The sequence below is a fragment of the Dermochelys coriacea genome, chromosome 8 (genome assembly GCF_009764565.3).
Source record: "Dermochelys coriacea isolate rDerCor1 chromosome 8, rDerCor1.pri.v4, whole genome shotgun sequence".
In the NCBI taxonomy this organism is placed as follows: domain Eukaryota; kingdom Metazoa; phylum Chordata; order Testudines; family Dermochelyidae; genus Dermochelys; species Dermochelys coriacea.
The window spans coordinates 44,608,343-44,626,974 of NC_050075.1; the positions used below are offsets into that span (position 1 = coordinate 44,608,343).

General features: G+C 50.7%; 1 protein-coding gene across 1 annotated transcript in view; it reads left to right on the top strand.

The window, feature by feature from the left end:
• Positions 1–672: 672 nt before the first annotated feature.
• Positions 673–18,632, top strand: part of HMGCS2 (3-hydroxy-3-methylglutaryl-CoA synthase 2) — a 30,956-nt gene continuing 12,996 nt past the window's right edge. Inside the window, exons 1-4 of the mRNA XM_043490688.1 lie at positions 673–876; positions 2,563–3,017; positions 5,511–5,636; positions 18,211–18,375. Of these exons, the coding sequence (XP_043346623.1) occupies positions 764–876; positions 2,563–3,017; positions 5,511–5,636; positions 18,211–18,375 (859 nt within the window). The 5' untranslated portion in view covers positions 673–763. The remainder of the gene's footprint in view (positions 877–2,562; positions 3,018–5,510; positions 5,637–18,210; positions 18,376–18,632) is intronic.

The following is an 18,632-nucleotide window of genomic DNA, read 5'->3' on the forward strand; positions in this document are numbered from 1 at the left end:
GACCCACAGTGTTTCAGACACAACCAATTGACAGAGGCACTGCCTTCTTGTGTAACAGGCCCCTGCTTAGCTGTAGGCTGGGGAGACTCGACAAGCTGGTTCTCAGAGCCGGGATGGAGAAATCGGACAGATTTTTTCCTTCTGGAAAAGTGTCTAGCTTTGTCTTTCTCCACTGACAATTCCCCAGCCGCTGCCCCGGACCTTTCTGCGTGCCAGAGAACACGCTGGGGAAAGAGCCCCTCTGGCAAACATTCAGCTGGACGAGTTTGAGTTGGGCACCATGGAGCATGCAGCTTTCACTGGTGTGTCCCATCCCCTGAGGTACCTGACCCTCTCCTAGGTGCTGGGGGAGCTTTTGGGGGGCGGGTAACAGGTGCAGACTGGGACCTTCAGCAGTCCTCCCTCCTCCCAGATCAGGGGTGGTGACAAGGGAGTTGTGGTGGAGGCAGGCCCCACGGGGCATGAGGCGAGCCCTGCAGGGAGATGCAGTGCTGGAAAAGGAGGTGAGGAGGGGAGCAAGGCTGTGCAGGAGGCAGTGGTAAAGGAGGGCCTGGGGGCTGTGGGGAAAGGGTGCTCCTGTTTTGTCGTGTTGGCCAGTGGGCAGTGACCTTTGGTTGAGCAATGAGTGAAGCACGCACAGTTCGCTCCCTTGATAAGTGCAGGGAGGGACTTTGCCTGGCCCTGCTGCAGGGAATCTATATAAGTGCTGGCAGGGCCGGGGAAGAGACCTCGCTGCTGCTACTTGCCCATCAGCCGGAGGAAAATGTTCCGTCTCTTCAATCAAACCAGGCGCTGTTTGCAAGCGAAGCGAGCACTGCAGAGGCAGGAGTGGCCTCTTCGGCCAGCACACCTCACAGCTGCCGCACAGCCGGCCAGGTGAGGGGCAGATTGGGGAGCTAGGCCTGAGGGTCGGGACATGGGGCCCTCTCCTTCGCCCCTGCTGGGACGCTCTGGGAATCCTGGCCGCTCAGTTCCAGTCAGCTGGGAGTGTGTTTGAATAGCCCTGTGCTGGGGAGTGACCTGACTTGCTGTACTCTGCGCTCCAGCGTGAGGGAGGCTTTGGCACTGCCGGGGAATGGGGGTCTGACACAACAGCCACACTGAGGCGGCTCTGTGATCTGGGAGAAGAGAGCGCAGTGCAAAGCTGGTACTGCATTAGGAGGGGATGTGAGCAGGGTGAGGACAGAGCAATAATACAAAGGGCCCGGGGTTTGACAATAACAGAGCGGAGGGACATACTCCCAAAGGTAGGTATGCAGGGGGAGGGAGAGCGCTGGGACCCGGTACGGGTGGAAGACCTGGGCAGGAGGGTGGCAGCTAACTAGACCCAAGTTTGCAGTCTGGGTTGGCTGCACATGCAAAGCCACCCTGTCCCACATCAGAGCGGGGAGGGAGCTTCTCTCTGCAGCTGTGGTTCAGCTACATCTGGAGTATCTGGTGCAGAGGGCCATACAGCTGAACCCCAAAGAGAAGGATTACAATTTTTGGAAGCATTTCAGAGAAGGGCAGAACAGGCTGGAGCTGAGGGAAAGCTGCAAAGATGATTTGAATAGTGGCGTGATTTGAATAGTAACATGGAGCACTCACTGTACAGAGCACTTTGGGCCTGATGCCAAACCAGTCAAGACAATGGGAGCCTCTCCATTGACTGTGGCCTATGAATTGATCCCCTTTATACATGAACTAATTAGGGTGTAAACAACAGAGCAGGAGAGGACTAGAGAGCTGGGAGTAGTGGTAGGGAATGTAGGTAAAGGCAATGTAATGGAGTATCAGGAGATCTGTTAGGCTGTGGAATAACACCCCAAGGAGCAGAAGGGAGCCCCCTGAGTTTGTCCATTTAACACATGACTGACAAGAGGACTGGAGGGAACAATCCCTCACCAGCTGGGGGAACGGACTACTCAGAGCTGCAAAAAAGCTTGTTCTTCTCCAAGTAGAGTAACAAACAGAGCTGTTAGTAATAGGGTTGCCAATTTTGATTGGATGTATTCCTGGAGATTTCATTGCATGACATAATCTTTAATTCCTGGAGACTCCAGGCCAATCCTGGAGGGTTAGCAACCCTAGTTAGCTGTAACTGAAAACAAGGGGTGACTTGGAATAAAACAAACACTGCCTGGGGGGGGGGGGACGACAAGTTCTATAGCATGCAGATTCCCTTCCGGAGCATGAATCAAAGCAGCTCTGTGCATGTGTGGAGAGGGGCCCCTGCTGCTGCTTTGCAGACATCTGCAAATGGGGACATCTCTGAGGCAGGCTGTGAGGTTAACAGATTGCTGCCTGTGAGGAGGCTGCTGTGCCCTCTCTTGGCTCTCCTGTCTGTGTTGGGTGAGAGTGTGCAGCCAGATGTCACCGCTCATGAGGGTTCTGCTGTCTCCTCTGGGATCTGTGTTGGGGCAGCATGCGTTATATGCTGTCACTGTCTCAGGTTTTGGTATGGCCCCCGTGGCCTGCACTAGGTCTGTGCGTGCATGCATGCAGCTGGCTGTGCCCCTGAGGAGTCTGCGATCTTCTCCCACCACATGTCGGAGGACGCTCAGCACTCTCCTTGTCTTTCAGTTTCTCCACTGCTTCTGTGGAGCACTTGTCTCGGTCGGACTCATGGCCGAAGGACGTGGGGATTCTCGCGCTGGAGGTTTATTTCCCTTCGCAGTACGTAGAACAAGTGGAGCTGGAGAAGTATGATGGCGTGGAAGCCGGGAAGTACACCCTGGGCCTGGGCCAGAAGCAGATGGGCTTCTGCTCGGCCCATGAGGACATTAACTCCCTATGCCTGACCGTGGTGCAGCGCCTTGTGGAACGCAGCCGCCTCTCCTGGGACTCCATTGGACGGCTGGAGGTAGGCACAGAGACCATCATTGACAAGTCCAAGGCCGTCAAGACTGTCCTAATGCAGCTCTTCCAGGACTCGGGGAACACGGACATTGAAGGCATCGACACCACAAATGCCTGCTATGGAGGCACAGCCTCCCTCTTCAACTCTGCTGACTGGGTGGAGTCCAGCTCCTGGGACGGTGAGTGACGTCCAGCTAGCATGGGTGTAGGTGCCACTGCTCTGCCACCCGGGGCCCAGCCAGGGCTCCAGTGAGAGATGGCCAGTGGCAGTAGGGCAGGTTCTTGGGGGAATGGCTGCCCCGGCTTCACAGTGGTTGATACCCCAGACTGGTGGCCTTCCAGGCTCTGAACTGAGGCCTTGAGGGAGATAGTGTTTAGAATATAGTGGGGGGTTGGTTTAGGTTTGCCAGGTGTCTGATTTTTGACCAGAATGTTAAAAGTCCAGTTGGTGGTGCAGCGGGGCTAAGGCAGGCTCCCTGCCTGCCGTGGCTCTGCGCGGCTCCCGGAAGTGGTGGCATGTCTGACCCCTAGGCGCAGGAATGGTAAGGGAGGCTCCACGCTCCGCCCCCATCCCGAGCACTGCTCCAGAGCTGCCAGACATGCTGCCACTTCCGGGAGCCACCTGAGGTAAGCACTGCCCGGCTGTAGCCCATAGCCCACACCCCCTTCTGCACCCCAAACCCCTCATCCCTGGCCCCACTGCAAAGCTCGCACCCCGAGCCAGAGCCCACACCCCAACCCCCACTTCAGCCTAGAGCCTCCTCCAGCACCCTGAACCCCTCATTTCTGGTCCCACCCCAGAGCCTGTACCCCCAGCTGGATCCTCATCCCTGACCCCACCCCAGAGCCCACACTCCCAGCTGGAGCCCTCACTTCCTCCCGCACCCCAACGCCCTGTCCCAGCCAGGTGAAAATGAGCAAGTGAGCAAGGGAGGAGGAGAGGGAGGGGTGATGGAGTGAGTGGGGGCAGGGCACTGGAGAAGGGGTGGAGCAGGGCAGGGCTGAAGGGAAGGGAAGGGGTGGGCAAGGATGATCTGGTTTCTGCCATCAGAAAGTTGGCAACCCTAGTCTGGTTACAAATTGGCAGTCCGCTCTCTGGGCTGGACCTGCTATGCTGGAACTGAAGTGTCTGAATCAGGTCTGGTGCTGTGCCTGCCCATGGCTTCCCGTACAGCAGCCTTGCTGGGAGCCCCCTGAGCGGCCACTGGGCCTTGCCTGGTGCAGCTGCTCCGCAGCTCCCCCGCTGGCTACCTGCAGTATCACAGGAGGGAGGAAAGCAGCTCTGACGATCCCATTGCTGCATTGGAGCTACAGGGAGAGCAGGCTGGGAGCTTGGCTTCACCAGGAGCTGCGAGGAGGGAGGCACAGGAACTAGCTACACTCATTGGGGAATCCGCCTCATGGTTCGGGAATCCCCAGCAGGGTGCTTGCCCGGGGTTTCTGCTCCCTGGGTGTGGAGCAGCTACCATTACCTAAGGACTTGGGGAGTGTCTGCGGAGATCAAAGGTCCAGCTCTGTCTTGCGGCGGGGATGCTGGCCCGGCCTGCAGCCTCAGAGGGTGCTGTAGGGAACAGCAGGCTCCGGTTTCTGTTGCCAATAAATCAGTGTCAGATGGAAGCAGAGTTGTTTTGTTTTAATGCAGAGCAGACATCCCAAGCAATGCAATAGCAGGGGATGGGCCGCTCTGTGCTGGTTGGGGCCACTTGATGTTTTTTAAGTATGTTCAGCACTCAGGCTGAAAGAGTTGAGGCCTGTTGTCTCCCATAATGAGGAACATGGCCAAGCCCCAGGCAAGCAGCCTGGCCCCTGTAATCCCAGAGCTCCACAGTCCTGTCTCCATAGTCCTACCCCCGACCCTTTTTGTGGGGTAGGTAGATGCACATCTGTGACAGTATGGCAGCAGCGACATCTGAAACCATGTCACCATGGCAGTTTGGCCATGCCCCTTTCTGCACAGGGGACCCTGTAAACGTCTGCTTGGCAGATTGGGACTTTAAAGGTGACTTTCAAAGCTTTCTTTCCCCGCAAAATTGCACTTGTGCCCTTTTCTTGATTTTTAGGATGTAAAGAGGGCTAGAAAGGCTTCTAAAGTTATCCTTGTGTCCTTGCCTTAAAAGGATCTGGACTCAGTGCTGGCTCTGGGCTTCCCTGGTTTGGCTGTAGGACCTCTTGGCTATTTCAGAGGATGTCTGTTGTTCTCTCTTTCAGGGATGTTGCATATTTAGCAGAGGCTTCCTTCCCCTGACACATTACTTGCTGAAGTGAAGTCGATGCTAACAAAAGCAAACATGGACTAAACCCTTCATCTCACCTTGGGTGCCACTTTTTTGAGTCTTGTAATGTCCTGACTGCACAAGTTGTCTGACAGCATCCCAGGCTTCCTGGCTAGGCCGCTCTGAATTTCTAACATATAAACAAGGAGGAAGAAACATGTCAGGCCCCCTTTATCCATCAAAGGGTCTATCCATCAAAGCAAGGCAGTGGTGAAAAGGGCACATGCTCAGTTTTGTTTCCCTTGCAGGTCACAAGTCTCAAGGGATTTTTCCACCTTACATATATGTAAACTTAACCACAGTGTAACTTTTGGCAGAGGGATAAACAGAGATTTAGACTTGTATGTGATTTTTTTCATGTTTATGCCTAACCAATTCTGTGTTCTCGTCCTATCCTAGGTCGCTATGCAGTGGTGGTCTGTGGTGACATTGCAGTCTATGCCACTGGCAATGCCCGTCCCACGGGAGGGGCAGGAGCTGTAGCGATGCTGGTTGGACCAGAGGCCCCTCTGGTGCTAGAGAGAGGTTGGTACTGTTAATAGAATGACTTTGTCTTTCCTAGGAGTGTTTGGAGCTTGGCCAGAGCTGCCCAGGTTCTAGGAATAGGCCACTGTCCTGGGGCAGCTTAGCCCTGGAGACGCATGGTCCCAAGTTGTGTCTCAGGACATCAATCCTTCCTGAGCCTTGCAGCAATTGGTCTCCTGTGGAATTCATATTTCAGGATGAGGGAGGGACACGGGGCACTTCATGGCTCTTAATAAGATGATCAATAATGAGTAAGAGCTGTGGTTTTGGTCTGATGTCAGTGGGAGCTGCTGTGTGCCCAGCACCCACTCAACTTGGGTTAATTCAAGGCTCCTTTTTTCAAAATCTTGGCCACTAATTCTGTGTATGAAAAGAAAATTGTGGAGTACCGAGTCCAAGCTGCTGCAGTCTCCTCCATGCAGAGGTGAAGTGTGCAAAGGAGGCCTTCATGAAAATAAAATGTAAAAGAGGAAAGAACTTCTCAGGTGCAATCATCTTGCATGCCTGATGTCTGGCTCCTCAGAACTACTTAAACCTCATGGAAAGAGACATTTGGAGTGGTGTCCCAGTGTGTCAGTGCCTCCCTTTGGCCAGACAGGGCACTGCACAAAGTCCACTTGGATCAGCGGGGTGGTCAGTCCACTCTTCTTTTCTGACTCTCTCTAGTCCTGTTTTGGGGTCAAGGACATTAATTTCCATTCCACTGGGGCTTACGGACTTCCCCTTATGCTTGGTGGGGGTTAGCTGGGACTTGTCTTCAAGGGGCCGAGAACCCCCTTTGGCTATTAAGGGCTAGGCGGGGGAACCCGGGCCCACCCAGTCTGCTGGGTCCAGCTCAGGGCCCTGAACCCAGGCAGGCAGACAGAATCAGTCCTCCACAATTCTCCTGCTGTGTCCTGAGTTTCTTCCTACCTCCCTTGGGTCTATCGGTTTCTGCAGCCTGTGGCTCTGGCTATTTTGTCTCTGGGTCATTGTCATTCTGGGGCAGTCTCTCACTAGCTTCCTGGCAGGACCCTCGGTCCCTGGCCTGCTTGCTTCTCTGGCAGCCACCAACCACTCTGCTTTTCAGCTCTGTTATTCTCCTAGCTGCTGTGAGGCTGCTAATCAAGGTTGATCAGCAGTTCCTCTAGTAACTCCTTGGTTGCCAGGTCCACATGGGATCTACACACCCCATGACATGACGCAACATCTAACATGGTCTTAAAGCTAATTGTGAAGAATTGCTGAATTTCCACAGCTGCCATCAGCCTCGTGGTTGGCTAAATAAAGAGAGAATGATTGATGCCCCAGCTTCAACAATATGTGGTGGCACTCTCAGAGAAACTATGTGTCAAGTGTGAATCGGCCTGGCTGCACTGAGGGTAGTGTAGCTATGTCACCTTTCACCAGCTGAGACTCTGGCCCTGTGTCTGTGCATTTCCATCCAGCTAGCATAAGTATGATGAAACTAGTGATAAGCACAAGGACTTTGATGGAAACAGAGCATATGGTTTAGGCAACAAAGGATTTTACTAAGAGACACTAAATTTGCAAAAACAAATAAAGGGTTTTTTGGAAGAACTTGACAAATTACAGACCGTGGACACAACTGTTCCAGGCCCAGTACACATATGGCTTGACCTAATGAACAACAAAGGACTGGAAGTATACAAGAGATATAAAATAAATAAATAAAAAGATCCAGAGAAGCTGAGATCTTTCCATAATCTGGCCAACATGATTGATCCAGGAACAGGCTACGTTAGCTGGGCCCATTCCCAGGACTCAAGTGTGTTATGGATCAAACACACCTTTTCCCTGACATTTGGCAAATGGAGCAGGCACTACACAGCCCTCTGCCTTACCCGTCACTGTCCAAACTGGGATGAATCATACAAGAAAACAGAGCAATCTAAGAGCATGGATATCAGACTCCTGCTGCCTGTGCACAGCTCAGGAAGGTTCCTAGACGCAGGTCTGAAGCAGGCAGCACAAAACTATATGAATTCAGACTGATGTTGATCTGTGTGAGATCCACTGCCAGCAAACAATACATGTCCTTGTCAGCGACCTAGTCCCAGAGACTGCCTGTGTCAAAGAGACCAGGTTGGGTGGGCGTGCTGGTGTCATGGACTCACAGGTCATGCCCACTCTTGGCCCCGTATGGTCCCTGGGGGGAACCCCCTTCAGTGTGACAGCCCTTCTCGGGGGTCCACTCTCTGTCTCGGGGGTTAAGCCCCTCTGCCTCCTGGAACCGCACCTCTCTGAGCCTTAGCACACCTGTCTCTCACCATGGGCTCCCTCAAGGAGTCCACTCGCTCTGGACCCCCGGGGCCTCCACTCCCAGAGGGAACTATGCAACCCTGTTCTCTAGACCGGACTGACTCTCAGCCAGTGTAAAACAGGAGAGTTTATTGAGCATCTGAACGCAGCATAGGAAACTCTCAGGGCCCTCAGGCCTGGCCTCCCTCAGCACAGTACATCTAAGTCTCCCCTGCATCCAGGTGAGCTCTGCCTGTTCTCTCCCTCCAGTCCCTAGCCCCCCTGCTTTCCAGCTGGGCATCCGATATCACCCCCCGGCAAGTCCCGACTCTGTCCTTTGTCTTCTGTCGTGGTAACCAGTGTGGCCTGGGCCTCCTCTCCTCTCAGCCGTCCTTTGCTCCCCACTGGCTGGAACTGACTGGTCGGGTCACCGGGGTCCTCTCTCTGCAGCCCATTGTCCTCCCACTGGCCAGAACTGGCTGTGATTCCCAAGCTGGGCCTCCTGGTCACTAGTCGCTGGGGTATCCATTCTCCAGGCCATTGGCTGGGGTCCCAGATTCCATTGCTGGTCCTCTGTAACAACAAACTCCCTCTCCCATCACCTCATTAAACCAGTAACACCCAGGGAAACTGAGTCCCACCCTGTCTGCATTGCAAACCATTGAAAAACCAAGAAAAACCCAAGAGAATCCCCCACTTCATCACAGCTGGCTCACTGTCTCCCCCAGCCCATCTCAGGGCCAGGAACCAGGCGGCACTTCATTTGTCTTCTCTGCAAAGGTTAAGTTTGAATGAGGTGCCTCTGATGAATGGCTTTAGATGACCTTGTCTTACCGGATGCTAGAACCAGGAGCCATTGCTAACCTAGAGCTCACGTTCACAGACAGACTATGGATTCACTACACTGACTCTTGTTGGCAGTGCTGGCGCATGCCCCAGACTTGATGTCCTGGGAAATGTTAACATGCGTGCTGACAAGGCCTCCAATGCTAAAGCCTAAAGTCCTCACTTGCGGCCCTTGGATCTCACAGGCTGTCTCTGGTCCCACCCACACAGTGGGTCATACCTAGGTCTTTGGAGTCAATTCGCTGCTGATCACATCACAGCCCAGTCACTGGCTGAGCTGGACCTTCACCTCCAACAGGCAGCAACCTGGGAACTGTGAGAGCTCTGACAAGGCCCGTGAGCCTGACCTGACCACACAGTCTCTTAGATGCTATTGAATTCCAGCACAGCCGCCCACGCAGCACAGAATGGGGAGTCGAGGAACTGGTGAATCATCATCCTGGTACTTCCGCCTTGACCTCTGACACACTGTCTCCCCACCCCCACAGCCCCTCCATCTCTGTCACCCAGCTGTTCCCAACTCTGAGCTGGATGGGAGGTTGGAATCTCGAGTGTGGATGGCAGAAAATGAAGGCTGAAGCAGATTGAAACACACAGCTGCCCCAGGCCTAAGCTGAGGCTGTATTACAGGCCCTGAACTGTCCTAAGGAGCTGTCCAGGATGGTAAACAACTTCCTCAATCCTGAGGGCCTACAGCCTGCACCAGAACCCAGCACCAAGGGCTGCAAAGAATCATTGTCCTGCTGCACTGAAAGGTTAATGCCCCTTCAAAACAGGGCCCTCTCTGCCTATATCCAGCCACCAGCAGCCCATTTCTGGAGTTCAGCACATTCACTCCTCAGGGAAGACTGGAAACCCTACAGCAGCTTGAGTCCACCCCAGGCCCTTCCTGGCTAGTGAAGGAGAGTCCTGAGCAACCAGCCTCGTTCAAGGAAGGCATCTTCCCTTCCCCCTTCAAACACGCAACTGTCCAAGCAGCACTGAAGAAACCTGCCCTGGACACATCGGTTCTAGCTGGGCACTGTCTAGTATCAATCTCCCACTCCTGAGCAAGCTTGCAGAGTCATTAGCCAAAGCCCAACTACATGCCCATCTAACTGAAGCTAATATTCCAGACCTGGCATATTCTGGATTCAGGGCAGGATATGGGCCTGAAACTGCTTCAGTGGCACTGCTGGATGAACTCCTGCTGTCAGTGGAAAGAGGGCAGACATCCAATCTCAGCCTCCTTGATTTCTCTGCAGCATTCCCCACGATCAGCCATGAGATACAGCTGTCCTGCCTCTGAGAGGTGATGGGTCCCGGGGAGTGCACTAAAATGGTTTAAATCCATCTGGTAGGGACACGCTCAAGCGGCAGTGATAGGAACTGCACTGCTGCCTCTGAATCCATCGCTGATGGAGTCCCTGATCCTAGTCAGCATCTACATGCAGCCCCTAGGGGAACTGGTCAGAGGACAGAGACTCAAGTGCAGTGATATGCAGATGACACACCACTCTACCTCTCCTTCACCACATACAACCACACCACTGTCACCAGGATGGCCAGTGCTGGCCACCAGAGGAAGCACTTTGAGGAGTTTGCAGCCATGGTGGCACAACTGGTCAGCTGGTCAGTTCAGTCCATAGCTTAGGAGGCTCCTGAATTCCTTGCTGACGCTGAGCTTTCATGTGGCAGTGTCCATGAGTAACACTTTCTGCAATCTCCGTCTGGCTGGGGAACTCTGCCCCATGCTGGCAGATGACAACCTGGCCTCAGTTGTACACACCTTCGTCACCTCTCAGATGGGCTGCAGCAGTGTGGTATACCTGGCCATGAAACCGGCAGCACTTAGTAAACTCGAGCTAATATAGGATGGGGGAGCACATCTCCTCAGCAACATGGGATGCCAGGGGCCCAACAAACCATCCTCTGCCTCCTACGCCAACTTCCCATAGAATATCGGGTTCACTGCCTGTCAAGGTTCTTTCCCCCACTATGAACTCTAGGGTACAGATGTGGGGACCTGCATGAAAGACCCCCTAAGCTTATTCTTACCAGCTTAGGTTAAAAACTTCCTCAAGGTACAAACTTTGCCTTGTCCTTGAACCCTATGCTGCCACCACCAAGTGTGTTAAACAAAGAACAGGGAAGGAGCCCAGTTGGAGACGTCTTTCCCCAAAATATCCCCCCAAGCCCTACACCCCCTTTTCTGGGGAAGGCTTGATAAAAATCGTCACCAATTTGCATAGGTGAACGCAGACCCAAACCCTTGGATCTTAAGAACAATGAAAAAGCAATCAGGTTCTTAAAAGAAGAATTTTAATTAAAGAAAAAGTAAAAGAATCACCTCTGTAAAATCAGGATGGTAAATACCTTACAGGGTAATAAGATTCAAAACATAGAGAATCCCTTTAGGCAAAACCTTAAGTTACAAAAAGACACAAAAACAGGAATATACATTCCATTCAGCACAGCTATTTTACCAGCCATTAAATAAAAGGAAATTAACACATTTCTAGCTAGATTACTTACTAACTTAAGGAGTTATAAAAAGCATTCCTGATCTGTCCCGGGAAAGAGCATCCCACAGATAGACAGACCCTTTGTTCCCCTCCCCTCCAGCTTTGAAAGTATCTTGTCTCCTCATTGGTCATTTTGGTGAGGTGCCAGTGAAGTTATCTTAGTTTCTTAACACTTTACAGGTGAAAGGGTTTTGCCTCTGGCCATGAGGGATTTTATAGTTCTGTATACAGAAAGGTGGTTACCCTTCCCTTTATATTTATGACATGCCCCCCAAATCACAGATAGGGTGAAACACTGGCTGTGATTTCTTCTTGGAGCTCTAGGAAAAAACAGAGTTAATAAGACACATGCACCTCTAAATATACTACCAAGTGTATAAAGATTAACAATATTTTCCATATCTCAAGGACTATTTTAACCAGTTGATTCTGGGAAACTTTCATGGGAGAGTGCATCAGCCACTTAGTTAGAAGCTCCTGAGAAGTGTTGCATGTCGAAATCAAAATCTTGGAGAGCTAAACTCTACCGAATAAGTTTTTTGTTATTTCCCATGGTGGTATGAAGCCACTGTAGCACAGCATGGCCGGTTTTGCAGGTGGAAACGCCATCCCCAAACGTATGGGTGTAGCTTTTCCAGAGAGTAGACAATGGCGTAACATTCCTTTTCACTGATTGACCAGTTGCTTTCCATCTCACACAGCTTCTTGCTGAAAACATGACAGGATGGAATTCTTGATCTGGTCCTTCCTGCATTAAAACTGCTCCCACACCACGCTCAGACGCATCTGTGGTTACTAGGAATGGTTTGTCAAAGTCTGGGGCCCTTAGTACAGGGTCAGACATGAGTGTCGCTTTAAGCTGGTTAAAGGCCTTCAGACACTCTTTGGTCCACTGAATGGCATTTGGCTGTTTCTTTTTGGTTAGGTCTGTCAGTGGGGCGGCGATTTGGCTGTATTGCGGTACAAATTGCCTGTAATATCTGGCCAAGCCTAAGAAGGATTGGACCTGTTTCTTTCACTTTGGGACAGGCCACTTTTGGATAGCATCCACTTTGGCCTGTAGGGGGTTGATAGTTCCTTGACCCACCTGGTGTCCAAGGTAAGTCACTCTTTTTAGGCCTATTTGACACTTCTTAGCCTTAACAGTTAGTCCTGCCTCCCTTATACGCTTGAAGACTTTTTGTAGATGTTCCAGGTGTTCTGCCCAGAAATCCAAAAATATGGCCACATCGTCAAGATAGTCCACTGCATAGTCTCCCAGTCCTGCTAGGAGACCATCTATAAGTCTTTGGAAGGTGGCGGGTGCATTCCGCAGCCTGAAAGGGAGCACATTAAATTCACAGAGCCGACGTGGGATGAAGGCTGACCTTTCCTTGGTGGATTCATCTAGCGGTACCTGCCACTACCCCTTGGTTAAGTCTAAGGTAGAGATGAACTGGGCCCATCCCAGTTTCTCTAATAGTTCATCTGTGCGTGGCATTGGATAGTTGTCTGGGCGAGTTACAGCATTTAGCTTACGGTAGTCCACGAGAAAACGCATCTCCCCATCTGGTTTGGGAACTAGAATCACTGGAGATGCCCATGCACTGCCAGAGGGGAAGATTACCCCCATCTGTAGCATATCCTGGATCTCCCATTCTATAGCAGTTTTAGCTTGAGGAGACACCTGGTAAGGTTGGACTTTAATTCGGTGATCATTACCTGTGTCAATGGAGTGGTATGCCCGTTCAGTCAGTCCTGGGATGGCTGAGAACGTCGGCGCGTAGCTAGTGCACAGCTCCTGGATCTGCTGTCGCTGCATACGCCCAAGGGTCAGGGAGAGGTTTACCTCTTCCACGCCACCAGCACTTTTCCCTTCATAGCAGACACCTTCAAGCCACTCAGCGTCATCTCCTCCCTGGGCTGTAAACTAACAAACCTTTAATTCTCTGGAATAAAAGGGCTTTAGAGAATTAATATGGTACATCTTAGACTTTTGGTTGGAGGCGGGGAATGCTATGAGATAATTAACAGCTCCAAAGCACTCTTGGACCGTGAATGGCCCTTCCCACGACGCTTCCATTTTATGGGCCTGGAGCGCCTTTCAGACCATGACCTGGTCCCCTACTTTGAAGGAACGTTCTCTGGCATGTTTATCATACCAGGCTTTTTGCTCTTTCTGAGCATCCTGTAGGTTTTCTTTAGCAAGGGCTAAAGAGGTTCATAGGGTGTTTTGTAGGTTGGTTATAAAGTCCAGAATGTTAGTTCCTGGAGAAGGTGTAAACCCCTCCCATTGCTGCTTCACCAACTGTAATGGCCTCTTAACCTCGTGGCCATATACAAGTTCAAATGGTGAAAACCCTAAACTGGGATGTGGTACAGCTCTGTAGGCAAAGAGCAACTGCTGCAACACTAGGTCCCAATCATTGGAGTGCTCATTTATGAATTTACGTATCATGGCCCCCAAAGTTCCATTAAACTTCTCCACCATGCCATTTGTTTGATGGTGGTAAGGAGTGGCAATCAAGTGATTTACCCCATGAGCTTCCCAAAGGCTTTCCATAGTTTCTGCCAGGAAATTAGTTTCTGCATCTGTGAGAATGTCGGAGGGCCAACCTACCCTGGCAAAAGTGTCTGTTAGTGCCTGGCGCACACTTTTAGCCCTAGTGTTGCTTAGAGCTACTGCTTCCGGCCATCGGGTGGCAAAATCCATGAAAGTCAGTATGTACTGCTTTCCTCTGGGGGTCTTTTTCAGAAAAGAACCCAGCATATCCACAGCTACTCACTGAAATGGAATCTCAATGATGGGGAGTGGCTGGAGAGAGGCTTTGACCTGGTCTTGGGGTTTTCCCAGCCTTTGGCACACCTCACAAGACTGGACATAGGTAGAAAAATCATTGCCCATTCCCTCCCAGTGGAACGACTTTCCCAAATAGTCTTTGGTTCTGTTCATCCCAGCATGGCCACTAGGATGATCATGGGCTAAGCTTAATAGCTTTACCCGGTACTTAGTTGGAACTACCAACTGTCTCTGAGGATGCCAGTCTTCCTGGTGTCCACCAGAAAGAGTTTCCTTGTATAAAAGTCCTTTTTCTACAACAAACCTGGATCGATTAGAAGAGCTGAGAGGCAGTGGGTTGCTCCGTGCTGTCGTCCAAGCTCTTTGGAGGCTTTCATCTGCTTCCTGTTCGGTCTGGAACTGTTCCCTTGAGGCTGGAGACATCAGTTCCTCATTGGATTGTGATCCTAGGCTTGGTCCCTCTGGAAGCGATGTAGGGGATGGGGCTATTTCCGTTAACTGTGAACCGCTTTCCACTGGTGCACTACGTTAGGGTTCAGGCTCCGGCTGAGCCTCTTATGTAGGGTTATCTGCTGCTGCCAGTGCAGGTTTGGTGGGGCCCTCTGGTGTTGGGGTTGCAAGTACTGGATTCAGTATTGGCAATGGTTCTGGTGCTGGTTGTTCCGCCGGTTCTGGTTCTGGGACTAGCTCTGTCTTGGTCTCTGGGACTGGATCCACTACTGCCATTGCAGATGTTGGCATGGGGTCCGGTCCATTACCTCTGGCTTGGTCCTGGTAGAAGTTTCCAGAACAGAGCTAGGCATGTCAGCTTGCTTAGCCTGGCTGCGGATGACCATTCTTGGCTAGCTTCACATGATTGGCCAAGTCTTCCCCCAACAGCATGGGGATGGGATAATCATCATAGACTGCAAAAGTCCACGTTCCTGACCAGCCCTTGTACTGGACAGGCAACTTGGCTGTAGGCAAATTGAAAGAGTTGGACTTGAACTGTCACTTGGATCTCTGGGTTGATTAAATTGGGGTCCACTAAGGAAGCATGGATAGCCGACACTTGCACTCCGGTGTCCCTCCACGCGGTGACCTTCTTTCCACCCACACTCACAGTTTCCCTCTGCTCCGAAGGTATCTGGGAGGCATCTGGGCCTGAGGACCTCTGGTGTGATTCTGGTGCAATGAACTGTAATCTGTTGGGGTTCTTGGGGCAGTTGGCCTTTACATGCCCCGACTCGTTACATTTAAACATCGTCCAGCTGACGGGTCACTGGGGTGAGGTGGGTTACTGGAGAACGGTGTGACAGGACGATAAGGTGTCTGGAGTATTCCTTGGTGTGTAGTTGTGGTCTTGCGCTGTCCCTGGCAGTAAGGTGAGTTCAGAGGTTGTCCCTTCTGGTCTCCGCTCCAACTGCGACTAGGATAGTTCCTCTCTCCTCTCTCCACCCGTTTGTTCCAGTTTGCCCCTTCTGATATTCGCCCCAACTGCTACTAGTTTTTTTCTTTTCTGCCACCTCCACCCATTTGGCTCCAATCTCCCCCGCCTTGATTACAGTTTTGGGCTTCTCATCTAGGATGTATCTTTCTATTTCCTCAGGAACACCCTCTAAGAACTGCCCCATTTGCATTAGGAAGGGCAACTCTTCTTGAGATTTAACACTTGCTCCTGATATCCAGACATCCCAATGTTTCCCAATGTGGGCATGTTGGGTAAATGACACATCTGATTTCCACTTTATGGCTCTGAACCACCGACGGGAATGCTCGGGTGTTAGCCCCATTCTGACTCTCGCCTTGGTTTTAAACAGTTCATACTTGTTCATGTGTTCCTTAGGCATTTCAGCCGCCACCTCTGCTAAGGGCCCACTGACCTGCGGGCTCAGCTCTACCATGTACTGGTCTGTAGAGATGCTGTACCTAAGGCAGGCCCTTTCAAATTTTTCTAAGAAGGCCTCGGTATCATAGCCTGCTTTGTAGGTGGGGAACTTCCTGGGATGTGAAGCGGTACCTGAAGAAGGATTGCTAGGGTTTGTTGGTATATTCTGCTGAGCCTTTTCCTTCTCCATCCCCATGCATGCTTCCTCTGTTTTTCCTTTTCCTCCTCAGCATGCTTCCATTCTTTTTTCTTTTCCTCCTCAGCATGCTTCCATTCTTTTTCCTTTACCTCCATAGCTCTCCTGTGGGCAGCCTCCATTTCATTTTCCTTTGCCTCCATTTCTCTCCTGTGGGCAGCCTCTTTGGATTATTCTGCCTTGGGTTCTGTCATCTTAGCCTCTCTGTTTTTAACTAACTTTACACCCGAGAGTTAAAAAACAAACAAACAAACAAACAAAAAAAACCTGGCTTGTAAAATTTAGTTGTGCTGTAAGCTGATACCTATGTTCTGTGATAGCTATTCTCAGCCTACAGAAAAATCCTCTAGCTGCTCTTAGCTAAAAAAAAAACCTCTTCAGGTCTGGGAAAAACTTGTGAATTTCCCGGCAGGAGGTTAACTACCCTGCCTTTAGGTAGAGAAAACTCCAGCTCACAAAAAGAAGATTGCTTTGTTATGCTTGCTGCTGTCCCCTTTTACAAAACCCTTTTAAAATCCTGCTGTGCTTCTGGTTCAAAATCATCTTAAAAAAAAAAATCTCAAAATGATCCCATCGCTCTGCCACCATGTCAAGGTTCCTTCCCCACTCTGAACTCTAGGGTACAGATGTGGGGACCTGCATGAAAGACCCCCTAAGCTTATTCTTACCAGCTTAGGTTAAAAACTTCCTCAAGGTACAAACTTTGCCTTGTCCTTGAACCCTATGCTGCCACCACCAAGCGTGTTAAACAAAGAACAGTTAAAGAGCTAACTTGGAGACGTCTTTCCCCAAAATATCCCCCCAAGCCCTACACCCCTTTTCCTGGAGAAGGTTTGATAAAAATCGTCACCAATTTGCATAGGTGAACACAGACCCAAACCCTTGGATCTTAAGAACAATGAAAAAGCAATCAGGTTCTTAAAAGAAGAATTTTAATTAAAGAAAAAGTAAAAGAATCACCTCTGTAAAATCAGGATGGTAAATACCTTACAGGGTAATAAGATTCAAAACATAGAGAATCCCTCTAGGCAAAACCTTAAGTTACAAAAAGACACAAAAACAGGAATATACATTCCATTCAGCACAGCTATTTTACCAGCCATTAAACAAAAGGAAATCTAACACATTTCTAGCTAGATTACTTACTAACTTAAGGAGTTATGAAGAGCATTCCTGATCTGTCCCCGGAAAAAGCATCCCACAGACAGACAGATCCTTTGTTCCTCCCGCCAGCTTTGAAAGTATCTTGTCTCCTCATTGGTCATTTTGGTGAGGTGCCAGTGAAGTTATCTTAGCTTCTTAACCCTTTACAGGTGAAAGGGTTTTGCCTCTGGCCAGGAGGGATTTTATAGTTCTGTATACAGAAAGGTGGTTACCCTTCCCTTTATATTTATGACACTGCCTCAGTCCTTACCTTCCAGGTGCTCGATCTCTGCTTCAGCCCAGGGTATCTAAGAGGGACTAAAGCTCCAGGATGATGACCGTGGTCGACAACTTTGCACCTCAGGCAGAATGGACTTCTCTACTATAAGGGAAAAGCTTGTGTGTGTGTTGGAGACTGAGCTTTCTTGGGGGCTGGCTGGAATGAACTCCCCTAGGAACCCAGGACCATCCCATCCTTCACCACCTTCCCTTCCCAGTGCCCAACACATTTCTTTGATCTGTCTTCTCTGTTATAAGCACAGAGCAGCACGTACATATTTATATAAAAACACTCCAAGCACTCCGCCACACTCAGAATTTCCCCTTTAGAGGGAGGCTGAGAGAAAGTGGGCCACACGCACAAGATGTTAGTCATGTTGCGTTATGCACAACTGGAAGGTGCTCAAATACTACACGGACAGGGATGGTCCAAGAATCTATCTACCCTTCCAGTGTATCCAGAGAAGGTTCTCTTCATAGAAAAGATCTTAAATATGCAGGCTATAGAATGAGGTCAGAGCAGGAAGAGGAGGTGGAAAGTGGCTCATGAAATGTAATTTTGTGAATTTTACGGGATGAATATTTTGTGTGTAAAGGGCTGTGGTGGGTTTTGGCTGAGAGGTTCGTTACAGGTGGGGGGCTGGTATGGAGAGGGTTTGAGGTTCTGTTCCCCTGCTGTCTCCAATACGCAATGGTGAGTCTGTTTTCTCTCCTCCAAGGTGTTCGGGGAACCCACATGGAACATGTATATGATTTCTACAAACCAGACCTGGCTTCAGAGTATCCCATGGTGGATGGGAAACTCTCTATCCAGTGCTATTTCCGGGCCCTGGATCAATGCTATTCTGTCTACCGCAAGAAAATCCAGAGCCAATGGCAGAAAGGTACAGAGCCTACAAGTGAAGTGGGAAATCTTGTGTGTGCCATAGGTTAGACAAACACCTGTAAGGGATGGTCTAGGTTTCCTTCGTCCTGTCTCAGTGCAGGGGGCTGGACTAGATGGCCTCTCAAGGTTCCTTTCCACTGGACATTTCTATTATTCCATGTCAGCTGGGGGATCTGCTCCTCTGCCTCTGTGGAGCTCACAGTATGTCTCTCTGTCTCCCCCACCACCTCCGTGTTTGTCTCCCCCACCCCATCC